This window comes from Rhodamnia argentea, chromosome 1 (assembly GCF_020921035.1).
Source record: "Rhodamnia argentea isolate NSW1041297 chromosome 1, ASM2092103v1, whole genome shotgun sequence".
In the NCBI taxonomy this organism is placed as follows: domain Eukaryota; kingdom Viridiplantae; phylum Streptophyta; class Magnoliopsida; order Myrtales; family Myrtaceae; genus Rhodamnia; species Rhodamnia argentea.
The window spans coordinates 21,706,960-21,729,081 of NC_063150.1; the positions used below are offsets into that span (position 1 = coordinate 21,706,960).

A 22,122-nucleotide genomic window follows, 5' to 3' on the forward strand; every position below is an offset into this window, starting at 1 on the left:
GAACGAAAAGGCTCGTTTTGGCTCGGAAATTAAATGAGAAGGGGCTTGATGTTGGTGATCATCGCCGACTAGTCACCGATCTTGGTCTTCCGGAAATGTCTTCTGAAAGAATACCATCATTGAATGAGGGATGGTAGTTTTCTACTGAAAATTGCACTTTGCAAACCGATTTCTTGGGGAGTCTTCTTCACAACAAGTGTCTGTCAAGGATTTGCAAGAGACACAATGCAAACATGTACATGGAATTTACAACTTAACATGCAAAAATGTACATTCAAAATTCAGAAGTACTTTACAAATAAATGTGCATTGGCCTTACTTTTGGTAGGCACTTTGCTTTTCCTATGCTTGAAACTTTCATATGAGATCAGCCTTTGCTTTTCTTACTCCCGACTCTCATTTTTCTTTTTTTTCTTCTTTTTTTCGAGAAGAGATTTCTTTTCCTTTTTCTTTGAGAGCTCTTCGACATCTCTTTATTTTGCTTTTTATTTTTTTTTTTTTTCTCGAGAGCGGACCCTTCTCCTTTAAGCTGAGTTTGCCTCTTTTTTTTTTTTTTTTTACAATCCCATGATTTTAAACCAGGAATTACAACAAACATAAACATTTACAAAGAAAAATTATGTAAACATAAAAAATCTAGCATACAAGAAATGAGTCCTTTCGGGAATTCTCTATTGACCCGACCATCTCCAATTCTAATCCTTGGGAAAATGCTATCTTCGTCTTTGGAATGAGCAAATGATCACCAACAGGGGTTTAAGAAATGAATTTGCAAGCTCAAGTGGGCTATGCAAAGAATGAAGTGTATAGAATAGAGAAATGAATGCTCTTCATCATCCTAAGGCACTTGAATTAAAATTCGAGTATAAATGCAAAGAAACACCCGAAGATTAATGTTAGTCCAAGCAAGAAAATTTCTAACCATTTACCTCGTGTTGCTGCTGGAATTAACTCGCCTGGACCCCGATGTGGGGTGGTTCTTGACAGGGGTAAAGAAATGAAACCACCGCTCAAAAGGGGTAATCAATGGATCACCCGTAGTGTTTGGGATAGAGAACTGAATGCCTCTGTCATTTCGGCTATCGTACCTTTTGCGAGAAAACCTTTTACCTTGTGAAATGCGGAACTTAGCCACCGTTCAACTCTCCCGAAAAAAATGGGACGTGTTTGGGAAAGGATTGCCTTTCATCATCCCGCCCTGCCCCATTCCATACATTCGATGTATCTTATGTAGTTCATGTTCCTTATTCAGAGTTGGTAAATTAAACATGAGGAACAGTCATGCGCAAACTATGCAATGTATGAGTGTTTTCGAGCATATAAAATGCAGCAACTTTTTATCTTGGTGGACAGAATTCGCAAGCACATAAGAAACTTCTTAGGGGCGTGGATTGGGAGTTGCCCCCGCTCATGCGAATGAGTTGCAAAACTTCATTATCTGGTTCAAGACATGAGATTGTCAAAGGCTCCGGGAATTTCTTATTAATTTTTCGGGGAGAATGGATACTTCCCTATCCGGAAAGGCGGTGACCCCCGTAAAAATCAAAAGGGAAAGCATCAATGTACGTTCTCATGTCCTAAACGAGTTGAAACGATACCGCTTTACCCTTGTACGAATTTCTTGTGAACTTTGAATTGAAAGGATCAACTCATCTTGATCGGATTGTATGTCCGGGATGTTATTTCTCTGGTTTTGTAACCATCTGGGCTGAGCTTCAATTGGCATTGAACTGCGAAGCAAAAAATATTTTTATTAATCTTTGTACATTGATGTCAAATCCCGGGATCGAACCTGGGACGCCTCGGACCACTGTCATTCCCCCAACCACCAGGCCGTGGTGATGTTGGCGTCCACGGTTGGTTCGCTTTTTGCTATATTGTTCTCAAAACAGTTGGCAATCCCCTCTCTTGCTGGCCATTCCAATGATCGATCGATTTTGTCTTGGATCATACACCAACGATCGTTGTTCAAGGATCCATAATCACTTGCTTGAGATCACAACTCGGGAGGTCCTTCAGCTCCGAACTAGCCGATCAAGGTGGTGAACTCATCATCAAAGTAATCTTCTGATTTTTCGAGCAATTGATACTTGAATTGAGCGGTGTTACTTGCTAACACTGGCGACGCATTTCCCACTTTGTTTTCGCCGTGAGCGATCTGACTCCTTGAGCTTGAGCTTCCGCCATTGCTCGGGAACTTGTAGGGATGATCAATCGGTCCGTCGCTAGAACCACCAGCAGAAGGTTGGTATGACCTGTATTCTTGATTGGGAAGTGGCCGGGTACCTTTTGCTCGGTAGGTTTTCCCGGTATTGATCTTCCAATCAACTTTGGTCCGGTCGCCTTGATTCCAAGCCGTAATAACTCTTATCTCTCACTCAATCTGTCATCTTTTTCTTTTCTGATATGGAGGAGCCCTCAAATCTTTTCGCTTTCTCTACGAACGAGGCGATTATTTCCCTCCTCAAATCTTTTCGCTCCCTCCTACGGAAGAGGCAGTTATTTCCCTCTTCAAATCTTTCCGCTTTCTCTACTAACGAGGCAGCTATTTCCCTCCTCATGTATCCCCTCCGAATCTAAACCCTCCAGTGGATCATCACATATGGCATTAATGAATGATTTGGAAGGTTTAGGCGCCGGGTAAGGTTCCTCCTTATGCGCTCCGTCTTCAGATATAGCAGCAATGGTTACATCATCAAAACAACCGGCGATATCGAAGACTCCTTCATCCTTACTAGCACCAACCTGTCTGATTCCCAACCCGAATACAAGATTAATTTTACCAGAATGATCTGGCAAAGGATTATTCTAAACATTTGGCTGTTTGTTGCCTTGGAACGAGAATGCCTTAGAATCAAGAAGATCTTGGATCCGATGCTTCAACACGAAACAGTTGTCGGTGTCATGTCCAAGCTTCCCGCAGTGGTAATCACATTTCTTTGATAGATCATATCTTGGCGAGCTCGTGTTACTGGGTCGTAGAGGCTCGGAAGTCGGTAAACCTCTCTTACGTAGAACCGCGAGTACTTGCGACGGGGTTCCTGGTAGAGGGGTAAACTTCCGAGGGGACCGTTGATTCTCTCTTTGTCGTTGCACGCCGAAATTGGCCTGCTGCTGATTTGGAACCCGTACGACTAGCGTCCGGGTCGTGGGTTTTTGGCTGTAGGTCATGTTGACCTGTGGGGCCGGCTCCTTGTCTTTTCTTACCGCAAACCTCTTAGTCGTTGTGGTGACATCATCGTACCAGCCTTTCTTCATACCGTTCTCGATTTCTTCAGCCATTGCGATGAGATGGCTGAATGACGTGGCAGCGGATCCCAAAATTCGGGTTCTCATAACTTGCGGCAGAGTGGAAACAAACAATTTCATGAGCTCCCTTTCGGGAGGGACCGGTTTCAGTTGGGATGCTACGTTCCTCCACCTGGTAGCATCTTGCTTGATTGTTTCTCCTCTCTTCATCTCAAGCCGTTCAAGATCTTCTCTGGTGGTCAGCACATCCAAGTTAAAGCTAAAATGTTTGATGAAAGCATTAGCTGCCTTCTCCCAATCATCCATCCGGTAGATCTCGTAGTCCGTATACCATCTCATGGCAGCTTCTTTTAAACTAGCCTGGAAAGTCCGGACCATTAGGGGGCCGTTGATCGCATACTTGTTCATTCTTGCCTGGTACATCCGGACGTGCTGAACCGGGTTGGAAGTCCCATCATACTTCTCGAAGTCGGACATCTTGAACTTCTCTGGCACTGTGACCTTTGAAAAGACAGACAAGTCAATCTTGGGTATGTTGTGAGTCCCCTCGACCTCTCGGATCCTCTGTTCCATTTGAGCCAACCGCTTGGCTGTATCACCATTCAACCCGGGGGCCACGGGGCTGGCTTGAGGGATTGGGACTACGGGCGGCGTGCTTGAGCTCACGCCTGTGATAATCACATCATCTAGTGGCATTGTTGGATAGGGAGCAGCTTCCGGGGCTTTACCGAAGTTGTCCGTAGGAGGAACTAAAGCAGGAAGCGGCGGGCTGGCGGTAGATGCTTGAAGTTTGGCAGTGAAGGTGGCCATCATTTCTTCCATCTTTCGGGACATCATCCCTTCAAAGCGCTCAGTCAAGGAGCTAAGTTTCTCGTCTAGGGCTGCACTAACGGCGGCGTTAATGTCGGCCATCCTCTTCGCGATCGATCGAGTAATATGTGGAGGATCCGTGATAAATTACTTGTACGCAGTAACAAAACCAAAATAAGTACAGGGAGCAAGAATAGTGAGCCGGCCCATGACATCCCTCTAGACTCAAACGAACAAAGTGATTATGACCAAAGGATTGAAACATGTAATTTTCAGTTTGTCCGCTTTTACGAAAAAATTCGTTTTAATTCGTACGTTGATCAAAACATGTCCAAATTTTACGAGCTTGTAGTTGAGAAGATGATGAACAACTTTTATGTTGGCCAATCGGACTAGAAATGCGCGGATCAAATCAGTTTAATGTGTCTTTCCAAAAAAATCATGTTCAGAAAACTGTTATAACCGTATGTTGTTGAAAAAACGAAGGGCCATATTAAATTATGAATTTAATTCTGAAATTTTGTAAGATATTAGTTGAAACATAGGTCTACAACTTTCATGTTTGGCACTTACTCAAAGCTCGATCGTAGAATTTAGTAAAAATCGCATAACATGAATAAGTCAAATCAGAATTGAGGACAACTAATGAAATTGTAAAAGCTGCGGAAGCAAAGTGCGAAATTGAAAATAAGACAATGAAACTTCTAAACAATCAACCTAAACTATGGACCGGCCCAAAATAAAAATGAGATAACAGGGTACAAGAGACAAGAAATTACATCTCATACGAAGAAAATGCCAATCACAAAGACATGCGCATGAATTGTGAGTTTAAATCTTATTCTATCTATCCAAAAGGCTTTTGCAAAGTGAAATGATGAATGAAACGACATGTCGCAGCCTCGCGCGCAATCATCATGACTAGTCACAACCTCGCGTATAATAGTCATGACTAGTCGGGTCCAATCACTTCGGCTTGGTTCGGTCGACAAGGGCAATTCTCATGCATCGTAGCCTCACATGTATGAAAACGACCCTTGAGCCATTTTTTGGAAGAATTTTCGGGATCCAAATGGGATAACCTTTAGCAAAACCTTACCGCCAAGGTTAAAGAACCATCCAAATACCATCTTAAAACTATTAGTGTGACCCCGGTCCGGTCACGGGTTGTGTGCAGTGTAGTGCAAATACGATAAATCATGCACAACAATTAAAGGCAAACACCACTTCAATGATTCAAAAGTTAAATCACAATTCCAATTCACCAAGCCTGCAAAACAAAAGGTTAGCCGATCACTCCTCCCCTTATAACTCCCAATCTGCAAAAACATTTAACACCTAAGAATGAGAATTCAACCAAAGTTTACCAAATCAAGTGATTTATTTCTCATGAAATTATCTGGCCTAAGTCCTCTTTGGATCCCCAGCTGAGTCGCCAAGCTGTCGCGACCTAAAAAAATAAACGGGTTAATTTTCGGGCTAATGGATTATCGGGTTAATTAATTAACTAACCTAACTCGGACTCTCCCAAGTCCATACCAAATCGCAACTTAAGGTTCAAATAATTAACATGCAACGTGTTTTGAATTTGGAGTCGCCACTAATCATTTTCGGTAGGTTGATTAGAAACCTAAATAAAATAGCGGGAGAAAACTATCTTATTTCCGCGAACCGGAGATTTTGAATTCGGGGATTTGGTTACGCTAGATTACTCTAACGCCCTTTCGGTACCATTTTCATGAAAAATATTTGATTTGACAATTTTGATGGATTTTACTTGAAATTCAAAGATGCAATTTTTTTGGTTTTTTTCTTCTTTTTTATGAGAATGCAAAATATTGAACTTTGTGCGATATACAACATGGATGATTTAGAAAGAAAGAAAACGCAGCCAGTCACGAGTATTTATAAAAATAAATTAACATGTAATAATGCTAAAATTTGAAACACGTGGCATGTCTAAAATAAACAAATAAATGTTCAAACCAAACGATTACATTTTTGTAGATCGAGATGGAAAGGATTACCTTCTATTACACAAAATCTTACTCACATACACGTTATAGTTCCCTTCAAGATCTCGGAGCTGGAAGAACGCGGCTGTCGTCGAAAATGGCAAGCAATGGCGTTGTTGGATGGCGAGAGGCGAAATATGTGTCGGGACTCGTCGAAGATGATGCTCGACTAAAACTCTTTTCTTCACTCTCGAATTTTCTCTTCTAATTTTTTTCAAGAACTCTTTTTTTCCTCTCTAAAAATTCCTCTCAAAAACTCTCTCAATTCTCTTCCACTCCTTCCCCCAAACTCTCTCAATTCTCCTCCTCTTTTATAGGCAAAGTTCTCCATCATTCATTCTTCATCTTCACTTCTTCACCTTCCATTTTCATCTTCTCTTCTTCATCTTCATTTCTTCACCTTCCATTTTCATCTTCCCTTCTTCATATTCATCTTCTCTTCTTCATCTTCCCTTCACCATCTTCCTTTCATTATCTTCTCTTCTTTATCTTTTCTTCACCATCTTCCTTTCATTATCTTCTCTTCACCATCTTCCTTTCTCCATCTTCTTTTGGTATTTGCAATACAGTCCATGAAGTTTCAAGTATTTGCAATACGGTCCCTGAAGTTTTAAGTATTTGCAATACAGTTCCTGAAGTTTCAAATCTTCTCGGTGTATTTTTCCATCCCATGCCTAGTCTAGACGCATGCTAAATTAAGTGTTCTGCTTGCCCAATTATATGCCAATGCAATGTACGCTAAAAATAAATATGTGAGATGATTTTTTATAATTTTTATGCAAAAAATAGATTAGTCAAAATTTAGGCGTCAACAATTCCCAAATTCGTCACTCGCTTCGGGAATTCACATTACGTCACTAAGGGGTTTGACATAGTTAATTGGTCGATTCGTCGCAAATTCCTAATCCATTAGAAGCAAACGCTCTATCAAGTTATCGTAAGAGATTGGCGTAGCGAAATCGCTGACGGGCATACCGCTGGCAAGTCCTCTGCCTCGGGAGAATTAGGTGCCATAATACAGAATAGGGTGTCCCTCCAATTAGCTGCCCATGTCCTCTACTGATTAGAACTGCTGTAAGAAGGACGCAACGCTTCTAGTGAAATCTTGCGGATAGAAAGGTCTCTTCTCGCCAGCGCCTTGCTCATGGAAACGGCGCACTCCATCCAGCATCTCCTCCAGAACAGCGGCAGGGATCCCATTATTCACCACCGGAAATAAGCCCCGAGTTCTGGATGCACTTCGAACTTCATTTACAACCTCCTTGCACTGCGATGGATCTTTCGCAATCTCTTCAAGGTCAGTTATAGGAATGCGTAAGTGGCTGTCGCCCGATGCCTGTGCACACTTAGCAGGTTTTGTGGGCGATCTACGAAAACACGAGGAACTTGTGTAATACCTCATTGACAAAGCCCTTGAACCCGCCTTTGATTCATCGAAAGCCTCTAGCTTGCACGTTCGATCGTACTTCTGTTTATTTTCATTTGCTTCTTCTCTGCTGAATTCTTCCATTTTTCTTCCTTCGGGAAAACACTGCCTGAGTTCCAAGTCCGATCTTGCATGTAATGTGGGAGAAGTCGAAAGAAAAAGTTTCTGCGGTATCCAATGACTGGGTTCAAGAACAGTGAGAGGAAAGGAGAACAATCACACACGTTGCATCACAACGAAAGTGATTGGAGTTCAAGAACAAGGACAAGAAGCGACGGGCAATTTTAATATAGCAAGTTCGTCAGATTGACCTTTTATCTGCATTCCGGTCAGGGAATATTGGAAAGGCATTTGGGAAGCGAATGGCTTCAAGTAACGGAAGTGATGAAGTTGAAGAAGCGATCAGAAAATTGCAAAAAGGCTCATCATCTTTGACTACGCAAGTTATGAGTTTGAATCGGCAAACCAATCTCTAGAGATATCTGGCACGAAATAGACATTGGTCGGCATGCATGGCTAACAATAAAATCAAAATAAAAATCTCTACAAAGCTGTTGGGATTCGACGCATGAACCACAAACAAATTAAAACGTAAAAGCAAGAAAGAGAAATTGAGACACAAGTTTTGTCTTGGTTCATCTTTAAACTAGAACTACATCAAGGAGATGATTCCACTATAATTAGTATATCGTACCTCTCATTACATCCATCAATTACAAGAAAAAGAGATAGTATATAGCAATAGCTATTTATGGGCGCAAGCCAAAACTACGAATGAAAAAATATGGGCTCAAACTAAAAGGCCCTCGAGCGAGACCCTCATGCCTTCCTGTCGATGGAAAGTATTAGGTATGGGCAAGATGGACTGATCGAACCGACGAGTTTGGTCCGATTCTGGAGGTCACCAATTTAGTCCTCGGTTCCTCAAGGCGGAACCGGTGTTTGGGCAGTCCAGTTTCCGGTTCTAGGGAGAAACGAGCCGATGGACTGTCCACTCGGATCGAAAATTTTTTAATTTTTTTTTCTAGTATAGAACTTAATACCACGGTTGTCGCTATACTTCTACAGCTTTGGCTGTATAGGATAAAATTTTTCACAAATTGAGGGTGGCATTTCATTTCTAAGAAGTCATTATGAAGAGCCAGCGATGGTTTCCTTCAGAAGATGACCAGGGATGCTTTCATGGGGAACATCGTCGAGATCACATTTTGTTTGGTTTTTAACATGGGATTTGTATTCTGACCAAAAAAAAAAAAAACATGGGATTTGTATGATATGATAGTTGGGAGGACACCGGAAAGTGTTTCGTTTGCTAAAAGCATATCATTTTCTCACAAAATGTGATTTTTGCTACGGTGTGCTTGATTATTTGGCGTGCGTGTGGGCGTGGGAACCAATTTTAGTGCTTTATGGGGTAATTGGTGTGCGTAGATGTATATTGCTTTCTAAAATTACAGCTCTGCCTCCAAAAAAATTGGTATGCTTTACTTTTATTTTCATTTTTCCGGTTCAACTAGACCGCCCGAGAACCGAACCGGACCTCCTGTCCAGTCCCCGATTCCGGAAATCGAGAACTGGGACCACCCGTCCGGTTTTCGATTCTCTTAGAAACCGGACCAACCTGAACTATGCTTATCCCTAGAGAGTATGAAACACACACAATAAAAGCAGAGATAATTCGAATTGCCCAAGACATACGGGACAACAGTGATGAAAGATGAATGACTTTCAAGGAAGGTGCGAGTGTTTCAAGAGAGGACTTGTTGACACCTAAATTTTCTGTAAGATACTTTTCATGTATTCAGACATATGCAAGGCCATAAACTTCTCACTCACAATCACAAGTTTTCATAATATCCGAACAGAAATTTTTGCCGTATTCGAACAGTAAAATACAGCGTAAGTGAGTAGCGGAATACGGTCAAACGAACAATTAGTACGGTCAAAAGGGTGAACGGTGATTCGTGCGGAAACCGAAGTAGAGGAAGAACAAAGTGTGATGGTGGGAGGAGAGGAGAAAATGAACGAAAGAGGGAAGTTTGAAAATTGAAGTTGACCAATGTGTGCAGGCGAGAGAGCAGCGTACTTTAGTTGACCTCAAGCATGCAATCTGAACAAATTGGGGAATTTTTTTTAACAAATTGGGATTTGACTAATGAGAACAAAGTATTAATGCTTGGAGAGGAGCCAAAGCAAAATTCTTCTCCGCATTAAAGTGGACAGCCGAGAGGAGACGGAGGAGGGAGGTCGGCAAAGAGAGAGATTTTGGGGAGAGTTGGAAAACTGAGGGTAGTACTAAGGAAAACAAATGGAAGAGGGGAGTTGAGCAGAGCAACACACGGGCGGAGGGCAGTCGAAAATTTCTCTGCTTTAGAGTCAAAATTAGCTGAAACCTCCGACACCGGGAGCGAAAGTAGACTTGTTAAGATTGCCAACCATACATGACTGATCTCAGAGGCTAGTCAAAAGGGGTCCGAGAGTACGGTTTTTCGGATTGCCCGTCGGAGCAGGGACCAGCCGACACTCTGTCGGAGAAAGTCAAATCTTCGAAGCTGTACTAGGAATCAGTGTGCAACGCCCTATACCATTGGAAAATAGACTCGAAGACGGTGGCTGTGGCATTTGGTGCGAAACGTTTTGAGTTTAAATCAGCACCGAGATAAGCAAAGGAAATCAAGCCAGAAATTTGACCGGTGCCCATTAGGAGCAAAGGACACCGTTTAGTGGCCTAGGCCAAGATTGCATGCGCAATTTTTTGGAATGATTGAAAATCGATATCAAAAAGACCTTAATTAGGCAACTAGCGTAACCAAGTCTCCGGTTCGTAGGAAGTGAAGTGTCCACTCACACATCACTTGGCTCCTAACCAGCCCAAAATAGGTAGTGACAACTCTTAAGTTTAATATTAGATTAATTAAATGAGAAAAATCAAGTTGCCTTTGCTAAGCATTTGGGAGGCCCGTGCCAAGATTGGTTTTTTTTTTCCTTGGTCGAAGCCTGAGCCAAGATTAAGCTCCAACTGTTTGATGCTTGCTTGGCAATCCGTCAAACTTCCTAGGGATTCGCCTTGAGAGAGTCGCGGCAGAACTACAAAAGTGTGCAAGGGTTCTTGGAGTGATGGCCAGAAGAAAGACATGGGACACAATATTAAAAGAATTGCAAGCCAAGTCTAAGACATGCCTGGAATATCACGAAATTGGATGAAGGAGAGCGTTGAATGTTTGCCTCGGTGGAATGGCTCAATTAATAGAGCCTGGATCATTCATGTGAAAGGTGTTGGGAGTAGTTCTCCCCCATATGAGGAGCTAACGGCGCGCATGGTAACACTTCTACTTTAGAAATCAATTTCTAATCATAAGTTTGATTTTTTTTTTATTTCTCCTTAGAAGCAGAAGTTAATTTTTATATTTCTACTCCGGAAGATATTTCTGATCAAAAAAATTTGTTTGGTAACGGTTGAAAAATTTTACTTATGAAATATTATTAACACAGAATCTTTAATGAACAATTATTATCGACGGCCAAAAAATTTTTATTTCATTTTTAAACTTTTTAAATTTCTTTAAAAAATAAATTTTATTATTAAAAATATTATTTACTTTTTAAAAATAAAATTTTATTTTTTATTTTTTACTCCGGCCGCCGAAGACGGCGACTCGGCGGCGGTGGCCTGCGCGATGGTCGATGGTTAGCAGCAGGGGGCGATGGTTGGCGACGGTCATCGCCGGCGAAGGTTGGTAGTGGGCGGTGGTCGGCGATTAGCGGAGGTTTGCGATGGGCAGCTCCCGAGGGTGGTTAGTTGGTGGAGGCGGTGGGTGGCGTCCGGCGGAGATCTGCGGTGGGCGGGGGTTGGCGATGGTCGGTGGTTGGCAGTGGTTGTGGGCGGTGGCAGCCAACAATGGTTGGCGGCGGCCGAGGTCGACGGAGATATGTATGATTGAAAAGAGGGTGATGGCGTAATGAAAATAGAGTGAGATAAGAAGTACTTCTTGAGTTGGAGAAACTATTTTTTTTTTTACTTATCAAACTGGGGAAAAAACAACTTCAGAAATTGAGATTTACTTCAGTAGTAAAAATTTTCACCAAATGGATTTCTACTTCATAAGTTACATTACCAAACAGATTTTTACTCCGGAAATACTTCTAGAGTAGAAATTCACTTTCAGAAGTGTTATCATGTGCACCCTAAACATACACAAATTACATCCCTTGTAACGGTCCTCCATCACTCGTGCAATTATTTTGTTAAACTAATCAAACTATCCTTGTCCCACGAAACCTTGCCTATATCCCTTAAAGTACCTTGTCCCTTTTTCTGTCATTTACCAAATATTATCCAACATGCGTGCACATTTGCAAACTCACCTGAAACTAATAGTAGTACATTGGTAATCAGAGCACCAAAAATCCATGTGAGTGCAATCCCCATATACTAATCAATATCGAAATGAGTTCTCCAGATTAAACGCATTTGCTTGTTCAAACAAGAAGTTTATAGCAACGTAGGCTCAATATGGTACATTGGTAGCATGAAAAGGAATCTTATCTAATACAAAAATCAGTAAATGCTCCAGAAACATGGTTACAACACGGCGAGCAAACTAGAATTCCAAAATTCGTACCAACGGCATTACTTGTTCGAGAATGATTATGCAGATCCTAGGAAAAACATAAGAGTTCGCAGCTTAAAGAGTGCGAGGGAAAGTTCCATCAAGGCCATGTTCCTTGAAGTACGCAAGATAGTCACTCACTGTGGTCTCTCTGTAGATTGGCTGATTGTCCTTGGACAACAGTTCCCTAATTGGCCCGAAAAGCTTGGATGACGGCTGGAAGCTCGTGCTGAAAAAGCACGCCACCGATGTTCTCAGCCCCACCGGGTTAGCGAACACTCTGTGCTCCACGCAGAGCAAGATATCCCCAGGCAAAGTGTATCTCCCAATATCCCCAAGACATCGCCTATGTTTTTCACATAAATTTCCAAGCAGCAGATAGTGTACTTGTAATTCTATGTCAATACCCTTTGAAATCAATTTCAGGTGCGATTTTCTCTGAAGACAACTGACGTGGGGCCATTGTTGCTGTTGATCCGAGGGGTTGCTTGTAAATTATCGGATGCTACGAGCTTGACCCGATTTGAGATGGGGTCCATTTTAAGAAACATGGTCAAACCCGGCAATGGAACTTGCCCGTAGGAGGTCACCAATATTGATCGCCAAGGCTCAAGGGACAGGAGGGACATCGACCCAGTGGTCGTCGTGAAGGACTTGGTGGCCTCCGATGTGGTCTTGCAAGAGCACTTTGAGGAAGTCCTTGTCTGAGGACTTGCTCATCCCCATCATCAGCTCGGGCAGCGAGCACGCCGGGTAGTAGAGGCATATGACTGCCAGGCCCTCGGCGCAGTCCATCTCTTGGAGGCGGTCTAGCCTCGGTCCGAGAGACTCGGACAGGAGCTCGGGCAGCACCACGCCTAAGCTCATCACTTGCTTCGACTAGTCAATTAGCATGTCCCTGCAAATTTTAGTCATTGAAATCATTGGATTAGATCCAACTTATAAAGTGTTATTTATATTGCGACTTTTTTTAGACATTTCAGGTTAAATAAATTAGTTCATATAAATTAAAAAGTATAGAAAGAGAGTCACCTCTCAAGCGTGAAAAGGTTATTTTGTCTCTGTGGAAACAACATATTTTAACGTTGCAGGTGAAAATGGCATGGTCGCCTCCGAGACCCAAGGCCTCGCCCGGTCACACGCTCACATACCCGTAAACCTCCGGCGGCTCCTCCGGCGACGGCGGGCTAGGCGCCATGTAGCAGAAGAAAGTGTCCCTCCGGTTCGCCACCGACGCCGTATACGTGTCGAAACCGCTGTTGTACACCACCTTCCTCGTTATGCCGCGCGTGTAGAACACCTTCTTTGCCTCATCGTCTTGCTCGTAGAACCTCCTCACCCCCTCCATCATCTCCTCCAGCACGGCCACCGCAACCCCTTGATTCACCACCGGGAAGAACCCCGGCGTCTCCGACGCTTGTCGCATCCTCTCGATCACCTCCTTCCTCTTGGCCGGGTGTCGTTCGATTCCGCCTAGGTCGATGATCGGGACGCTGAGATTCTCGGAGCTGCTGCCCGATTCGGAGCTCTTTTCGGATGTCTCCTACGGTTGGATGAAGATTCGGGGGATTTCGGTGATTCCGGCGTCGACGAGGCCTTTGACGCCGGCTTTCGAACCGTCGAACGTTTCAGCTCGCTCGCGCTCGTCGTAGCTCGCTCGCCGAAGTCGGATGCCAAATCGATGGTAGGCATTGTTCCCCTCTCTCTCTCTCTCTCTCTCCCGCAATTCAACATCCTTGTGAATGTAAATTTGCAAGTTTCGATTATGAATTGAATGTTGTGGAGAAGTAGCAGCTTTTTTTATAGCCGAGAGATGGAGAGAAGAGAACAATGATATCACATTGGGAGGATTTGACTTTAGAATAATGAGGTCCATAAAAATGGAAGGAGAAAGTCATACTTTATGAGCTACCACTTGCTGAGAAAATGACAATGCTGTTTAATAATGGCTGATTCTCTGGGGGACCGGGGCGGCTAGTACACAAGTTTTTGCGGTTTATGGAAAGAAATCCGTTAGGACAGAGTTGAACATCGATAGACGACTGGACAATTTGATGTTGCCGTAGCCCTTGGATCAATCGTTGCCTCATCTTAATGCATGCTGACTCGATGCGATCAATTAAGTCTTAGATATCGTCGTGTTGTAATGGAAACCTACTGTTTCATAGAAAATCTAAGTGTAAATAGATTTCTGCTTTGCAGTTTTTTCTGGTTATTGTCATTGAGCGAGTTGAAGCTTGGCAAGAAATATTCCGGAAAATTTTCTCATGATAGATTAGTGTTATAACTCTCATACGGTTACTCAACACAGTTTCATCTAAATATTCCATTTAAGAGGGGTATGTGTTGGATCTTCCTCTCCCTATATTCTGTGTTCTTCTTTAGGTTCCGCTTTTGTTTGAAAATGATCTTTGCTTTTTGAGAGTTGCATTGGCGTTATCAAATGAAGCAATATAAGCGACAGTGATTGAGCAGTGAAGAAAGGCGACCCTGTTCTTTGGTAGTTTTACATAGATGAACCTACGCACGGACTTTTATTTTCAAATACAAACATGAAGATGAGGATGTAAAAAAGTTACCCCTCCAATGAAGAGAAATCCCACCGAATACCATGAATAACTTTTGCCCATTATCTCCTAATCTTCCTGTTTACAAAGTCTACAACTTGAAATCGGGAAGGGCAGAAGTTCCATGTACGCCCTTGGAAATGTAATGGGCAGTGTAGTTTGGAAGTGTAGTCTCCTTGTAAATTGGTGGGTTGTTTGTTGATGTTAATTCCTTGATGGGTCCATACAACCTCGAAGATGGCTGAGGAATGTGGTCAAAAAAGCATGCCACCGACACTCTCGGGCCTCTCTTGTTTGCCATGACTCGATGCTCGACACTCTTAAACTTGTCATTCGTTATGAGCTGCGAATGCAACAATTAGTGAACCGTTCTCGTGTCAGAAATGAATGGACATAGTTTCTAGATACTGCTATGATTGCAATCTTCATGTTGATGAATACGAAAAACTGCAGAATTTCTAGGACCCACATTGACCGGTCTCCCGTGAAAAGTGCTGCACATACATCTCTCTCATCTAGACAATTTTGAACCTATCGATGTGAGGCTAGCGTGATTCAACCGAGTTGGAATCAAGTTTGGCTTAGTCAAGTAGCTCTTTTAGTATACTTGATGCACAAGGCATTTGGGAATGGTAAATGCAGATTCATCCTACCAAAGAAAAGTGCAGATTTTGGAGACATTATGTTATTGCTATGGGGAAGTTGCCTTGGTAAAATCTTAAGAGCTCTTTAACTAGCTTAGCATATGAGAAAGTACAAGAACAAGAGGCGGGAAGGGGATCGCAGTGTATCGACCAATCAAAACACACTTTCGGAGAAGCTCAGAAATGAATGACGATATCCGGCCAAAGCACTTGCCTGCAAAAGATCTCCCATGTTGATCACTAGTGCTCCAGGAATTGGAGGAACCGCAATCCACCGGTTCTCATGAAGCACTTGAAGTCCTCCAATTTGACCTTGGAGGAGAATTGTGAGGAAGTCATTCTCTGAATGCTTTGTCACACCTAGGGTCAATCGGGGTTGGCATGGCGGATTGTAGTGGCATATGATCGAGTGTCCCTTTCCACACTCCATCCCCTTCAAGTGATTTTGGGGGAGTCCTATTGCTTTTGATAAGAGCTCATACATACAAGAGCCCGGTCTCATCACATGCTTTGAGTACTCCATCAGCATTTCTCTACCATAGAATTTTTGAAGCCTCGTAAAACCGAACTAGAGCTGCCATAAAGTATGGTCAAACGTATTCCCAGAGAACACCTTTAAGCGTGTTCATATTTTGGGTCAATTTGGGGGCAAAAGCTTGGTACTGCTACCGCTAGAGTGCAAGTAAAGTCAACCGTCGGGGAACATCCTTTTTCTACCCAAAAAGAATGAAACGACCACATCTGAGCTTTCCGTCCATGCAAATGATAAATCATTGAGGATAGTCTTACTGATTCATCTCATTGATTGAGACTTGATGTAAGCTTATATGCTATGACATGTGCAGTGGTGGCAACAATTGCTTTAGCCGATCGAATGAAGGACTGTCCATTTCCCGAGAGTTCAACCGCTATTCCGGCCGTCCGAATGGGAAGGTACGTCATTAACTCAAGTTTCATACTCTTGCTAGTTTAGCCCTTGATTAAAGGAGTGAAAAAAGGCTATCAAGTATTATACGGTGAAAAGCAGTTACCTTGCACCTATATGAACTATTGCAATTCTTCGGCAAACTATCTTTGTTAGTCTTCACTTTGCGAATTCGTTCATGGATTTTAACCTTTCTGAAAGGTGAAAAGCGCAAGAGAAGCCATTGGCTCACCCGCAAGCTTCGGGCAACTCCTCGGGCCGGGGAGGCTCTGGTCCCACGGAGCAACATATGCTGTCCCTCCAATCAGCAGCTACCGAATTATAAAGGGCCATGTTGCTGTTGTGTATGACCCTCTTCGTCAAATCTCCGGTGTAGAATCCTTTCTTGTCCTCCGTCTCCTGCTCAAAGAACCCGCGGGACCCCTCTATCACCTCCTCCAAGAGGCTCTCACGGACCCCATGGTTGATCACTCGGAAGAAACCCCATTTTTCGAATGCTTACCCGATATTCCGCGCCGTCTCATCGTGACTGGTGGGGCCCGCATTTGCATGTCCTAGGTCCATCGCTGGGATGTCCGCGCGATCCTCACCGCAGGCCACGCTGTCGGGCGGCTGAACAAATATGCGGGGGACTTGGGCGATCCCAGCATCCACGAGGCCTTTGACCCCGGATTTCGTCTCGTCGAATGCCCTCAATTCGATTGCTCGGTCATGTTCGGGACCCATGCTGGTGACCATTGTGTCCGTTAGTAGTGTTACTTGGTATTATCGATTTTGAGCGAGCTGGGTCTTGATGAAGTTCACATTACGTGGTTATATAGTAGTGATATTTGTATTATCCTTCGTTGTTGATATAGAGAAGAAACTAAACACGAGGGACATGAAGGTTGTCAAAGAAATGAGTTTTCTTTTAAGTGAAAGTTGCCCCAAGAAGATATCAGACAAACACTCGGAGTTGGCAACATAAGAATTTCTTGTTTCTCGATTATGACAGCATTTATCGCCGGATCCTTGAAAGCACACGTTGACGATTCCTTCAAGAAGAATAGGGATGGAAGATGTTTTTTCGATTCCGTCACATGTCTAAATCTCGTGCATTCTAGTCTTCACATGAACCAAGGTGATTAATTAACCCATGTAAATAGTGAGAAAAGTGTCAAAAAAATTTTAAATCTATTGTATTGGTGTTAATTCAGTCTTACATCTTTTTCTGGTGGTAATTCAATCTTAAACTTTGCGTTGATGCTAGTTCAGTCCTAAATCTTTTATTAGTGCTAATTCAGTCATAAACCTTTTGTATTTGTGTCAATTGAGTCAATTCGATGAAATTTGGGCGAAAATGACCGACGTGGACGTCGGTTGTCTTAAGTGGTATAGTTGGTGCCGACGTGAATATTTTTTAATATTATTTAATTATCTTTAAATATTATGAATATTTGTTCTTTTTGTTCTTCGTTTTATTTTCACTCGCTTCTTTTTATTGGGGCCCGACAAGGGCCGATGAACCTTGCCGGTCACTAGGCGAGGCTCATGGGCCTTTCTTGTGGCCGGCAAGGGTTGGCGACAATTAAAAAAATGCAATAAAAGAAAACTAAGAAAAAACCAAAGACTTATTAAAAATATTTAGAATTATTACAATAATATTAAAAAAAATATCCACGTTAGCATCAACCGTACAACGACCACGTAGGACAATCGATGTCCACGTCAGCAATTTCCGGCCAAAATTGGCTAGATTGACTCAATTGACATAAATGCAAAAATTTAGGACTGAATTGGACCAACGCAAAATGTTTAGTACCGAATTGGCACCAATAAAAGGTTTAGGACACAGCAATGCAATAAGTTTATGACTTTTTTTACGGTTTCCCTGTAAATAGCTCATAAACATTTGCTTCATCAATGGAGCATTATATCTTGTAAAATGAAGCGAGATGAAAATACAGGGAGTTAATTGATTGTATAAATGTATCAATTAAAAACCATAAGTAATTGATCGATTTCCTAACAAGAGAAACTTCAAATTTATTTCCTTCGTTCCTTACAAAAGGGTTCTTTTTTTCACTTCTATGCAGAAACGTGATTGATGCACTTGATATTTGGAAGAACTCACAACTTAATAACTAAATTACATGGTGACTAATTGACAGTATAACAATGCCAAAACTGGAACCCTAAAATAAGAAAGATCATGCAACATGTTCTTGTTTGGGGACTTGATTGCATTTCTTGTAAGTTTTAAGACTTAATTGCACTTATCGAATCAAGACCTTGGCTCTCCGTGCCTCTAGGTTGGGCTGAACCCGACCCAAATAATCTTGTTCGTTAGCAATCAACACAAAACGTGGTGGCTTTGGCATCAGCTTCTGTCTCTGTGGTCGGTTCGTCATAAAGGTTAACAAGATGTGCAGTATTCTGAAGCTATGACTTGTGAACAGTGCATGTGAGAGAGAATTCCATTAGGGATGAAATTTGTGCACATCTGGATTGAACAAAGTGGTTTGTAGTCCTTTGTTTAACACTGCATGTGAACTCTGTGCGTCTTCAACAGCTTTTGCAATCAAGAACACACCCCTACTAGTTTTGTGTCATGGAAAGGTGGAGCGGTGAGATAAGGATCGTATCATGACATTTCCTCACTTTTTTACCTGTAAGAAGATGAATTTTGTCTAAGATTCTATATATTTGGTGAGTTGAATACGACTCGTTTCCTTTCCTGCCTGATGGAGAATCGGGAGCTGTTTGTGTGGGTTTCTTGATCAAAAAACGCAAAGCATATTCGCCACCACCTCTTTTTCTTGGTCGAATGATTATGGCCGAGAAGGCAGACATTGCATTTTCCAAAAGGATGTCCCTTCGTGAAAAATGGCATCTCAAAGGCACGGAAAAGCTTCTTCAAATAGAGACATGCTATGTTCTTCTGTTAATGCAAACTCGTCACGTTACGGTGATTCGATCCTCAAGTCAGACTTTGTCATTGTCTCTTAAATAGTGTATTTGAACACTAGCTTACATAGATTTTTCACATATTGATGCCCATCATTCTAACTTGCAACCTCTTGTTTTCTTTTTCTTTTTTTTTGATCGAAGCAACTTCTTGTTAATGAGCTTACTTGTTCATGAGGTTGTAGCCTTTCTTCTCAAGTGGTCATCACGCTATTAATTTGGAGTGCAATCCTCGAAAATTGTTTGAAAGAGAATATTGCTAGGCGTGTTCTGACTAGTTAAGCATTCCTTTTTACTGCGGCAAGCTCTGTTCTTAGGGATTCCTGGTATTGGCTGAGATGCTTGGATTCATCGTATGGACTGGTTTCAGAATGGTATCCATGTTGGTAGCAGCAGAAAGTACCAGGACTCTTACTATGTCCAAGCACAAGCGACATGTTACAGAAATTCTTGAAAGGTAAAAATCGATCAGATTAAGGTATCCAAAAAACAATCAGCTCATCGTTAAGTAATTTCTTCACCTTCCCTTTCTTTTTTTGCTGACAGAAGTAGAATAGGTGTAAATCCTCCGGTGCCGTGAAATTTAACTTCAGCGTTTCTATTGAGATATACACGGTATAGACGATTCTTGGGTTTCCTTCCTCTTTTGCCACGGGAATGGAGCGTTTCGTATGCATTCAAGGGAAGGGAAATACTTTTCGATAGTACTTGTCGGAGATAGTACAATGTCAATTGTAGATCCACACACCATCTCTATATATTTTGCATAAAGCACTCATTGATTAGAAAATCGTGTGGTTAGAAATAACTAACAGTGCTATCGGACAGTCACGCTAGCGACTCTCTTCGAGGAAAATAGTCGAACCAAAAGTTTGGATACCCTTATCATCCGAAAAAAGAAATTTATCTTATCCTGTTGTAGAGGACCAAATATAAAAACTCATTCTTAGCGACCATAGAGTAAGAATTCAACTTGGCTTAGGACAATCACAGAAATAGAAACCCCGTTAAAGCGTACGTTTTCATGGTTATTAGATAAACGGATAACAGCGAAACTTGGAAAAGATAAAGTCCCTTGGGATGCGAATGTTTCATGGGAAATCAATAAAAATGATCGTTCATTCAATTTACATGAATGAATGAATGAAAAATATATTCTTGATCAACGAATAACGAATAAAGTTCGAGCTTTTCGGGTGTGACGCCCTGGAAATTAGACTCTATGTTCAGAGACCGAGTTCAATAAAAAGGATTATTATTGAAGTTGAGTAGGTATAAAATTTCGAATCGCGAGGACGTAAAAGACGAATTTTTGGACGATTTCCGAAATGTTGTTCGGTTTAGATTAGGTCTCAAAATCGTAGTCACCGCGACTTAGGATTTTTAATCATCGTGCCTAAGCCTTTTTCAGACCGAGCCTAGCCCGCGAAAATTCAAAATTTATTCTTCGTCAGTCGAGCCAAAAATTCGTTCAACCCTGATTTATCAATTTACCTTTTTGCCCCCAATAATACACTAGAAGACAAGATATTTAAAATATCTGGTGGACCCCATTTGCCATAAATTCTCCCAACCACCAGTCAAGTCAAAGTCTTATCCCTCTCTCTCTCTTCTATCTTTTTCCCCCAAAAACCCACGTGCTCTCTCTCTCTCTCTTTCCTTTTCTCTCTCTCTCCCTCTCCCCTTTCCTTCTGCCGTGTCAGACACCCCCCCCCCCAACGTGACTTCTTCTTCTTCTTCTTCCTCTTCTTCTTCTTTCTTCTTCTCCTTCTGGTCTTCTGTTTGCGACGCCCCCACCCGACGCCTTCTGCTGCTATTGCTTGGCGAATCCACCGCCACCGCCGCTCCGTCTTCGCCCGCCAGTCACCAGCCTCCACCGCAGCTCCACCTCGCCCTAGCCACCACTCGAGCCGCCGCTCGACCCCCCACCTCACCCGAACCTCGATGGATCCGCGACCTCCAACTCAGCCCCGTCTACTCCTCCACCTCACCTAGCCGGAGCTCGTCGTCTTGCAGCCTCGACCACCGGACTCGGCCCGAGCTTCCCTAGAACCTGACTCCTCAGCCCGTCGCCGGTCCTCCGCCGCTGTACCTTGCCGCCGCTTGAAACCAGCCGCCCGAGACCACCCCACGCCCCCTGACCCGACGCTAGCTCGCCGGTCTCGCGCGCCCGGACCACCTTAAGCCCTCAGATCCGAGCCGCCATACCGCCGCCGAGACTCCGTTGTCGATCCGGGCCGTTTCGCCGAAATTACTGTTCGGTGAACAGTACCGTGAACAGTGCAGTGAATAGTGCGTGTGAACAGTGTCAGTGAATAGTGCGAGTGAACAGTGCTGGGGTGAACAGTATCGCGTGAATAATGCCTCGCCGGCGTGAACAGTGCGCCGCCGGCAGTGAACAGTATTTCCGACGGTGAACAGTATTTTTCGACATCGGCCTCGAAGTTCGTGCCCGACCCGACATCGACCGCAGTTGTGTGAGTCAACCTCTAAACCCTAGTTATGGCGCTAATTGCGCTTATGGTTAGTTGATTAATTAATTATGGTGTTTAGATAGATTTAATTTCGGTCAATTTAGTTAGAAACATGGATTAGGCTAAGGGACCATAATTAGTTAAGTTAGTCGGATCAGCTAAGTTATCCGTGGTTAATTGGGAATTAGAATGGATTGATTGTGATTGATTGATCGCGAGCGAGCGAGCGAATGGTTATGATCGAGGGCGCAATTGACTGTCAATTGGAAATTGGAGATTATGGAGAGATTGAATGACTTCAATTGTTTGATCGTCTCATTAATTGTTGAATGTTGTGGATGCTTGATTCGGAGACTGCTCGTCTCGTTTTGCGTGAAATATCGGTCGATGAAGTTGTGCATTCATGTGACCACGTATGAGATCAAATTGCATATTTTAGCATGAAAACGGCCTTGG

The 22,122-nt window shown here is 42.8% G+C and overlaps 2 protein-coding genes and 2 pseudogenes across 2 annotated transcripts; all 4 read right to left on the reverse strand.

Annotated features, from left to right (window-relative positions):
• LOC115734061 overlaps nt 1-22,122 on the reverse strand; it is a 227,610-nt pseudogene that overhangs the window by 200,161 nt on the left and 5,327 nt on the right.
• Nucleotides 7,138-7,584, reverse strand: LOC125314684 (1-aminocyclopropane-1-carboxylate oxidase homolog). The gene has a single exon (XM_048277548.1). It carries the CDS (start codon nt 7,582-7,584, stop codon nt 7,138-7,140), a length of 447 nt encoding a protein of 148 aa, XP_048133505.1.
• Nucleotides 12,186-13,802, reverse strand: LOC115733900 (annotated as a pseudogene).
• On the reverse strand, nt 14,671-16,984 carry LOC125314685 (1-aminocyclopropane-1-carboxylate oxidase homolog 1-like). Its single transcript, XM_048277559.1, has 4 exons — nt 16,749-16,984; nt 16,479-16,691; nt 15,536-15,854; nt 14,671-15,020 (listed from the first exon to the last, which is right to left on the reverse strand). Exons 1-4 carry the CDS (start codon nt 16,982-16,984, stop codon nt 14,769-14,771), a joined length of 1,020 nt encoding a protein of 339 aa, XP_048133516.1. The 3' UTR covers nt 14,671-14,768.

What these genes read in the sequence shown, in the direction of transcription:
- LOC125314684 (XM_048277548.1), bottom strand. Translation starts at nt 7,584, where the DNA reads ATGGAAGAATTCAGCAGAGAAGAAGCAAATGAAAATAAACAGAAGTAC.
- LOC125314685 (XM_048277559.1), bottom strand. Translation starts at nt 16,984, where the DNA reads ATGGTCACCAGCATGGGTCCCGAACATGACCGAGCAATCGAATTGAGG. An exon ending in GAGTTGCCCGAAGCTTGCGG is followed by an intron (nt 15,855 to 16,478) that starts GTGAGCCAATGG and finishes ATTCTATGGTAG; the next exon opens with AGAAATGCTGATGGAGTACT. An exon ending in ACATGGGAGATCTTTTGCAG is followed by an intron (nt 15,021 to 15,535) that starts GCAAGTGCTTTG and finishes TTGCATTCGCAG; the next exon opens with CTCATAACGAATGACAAGTT.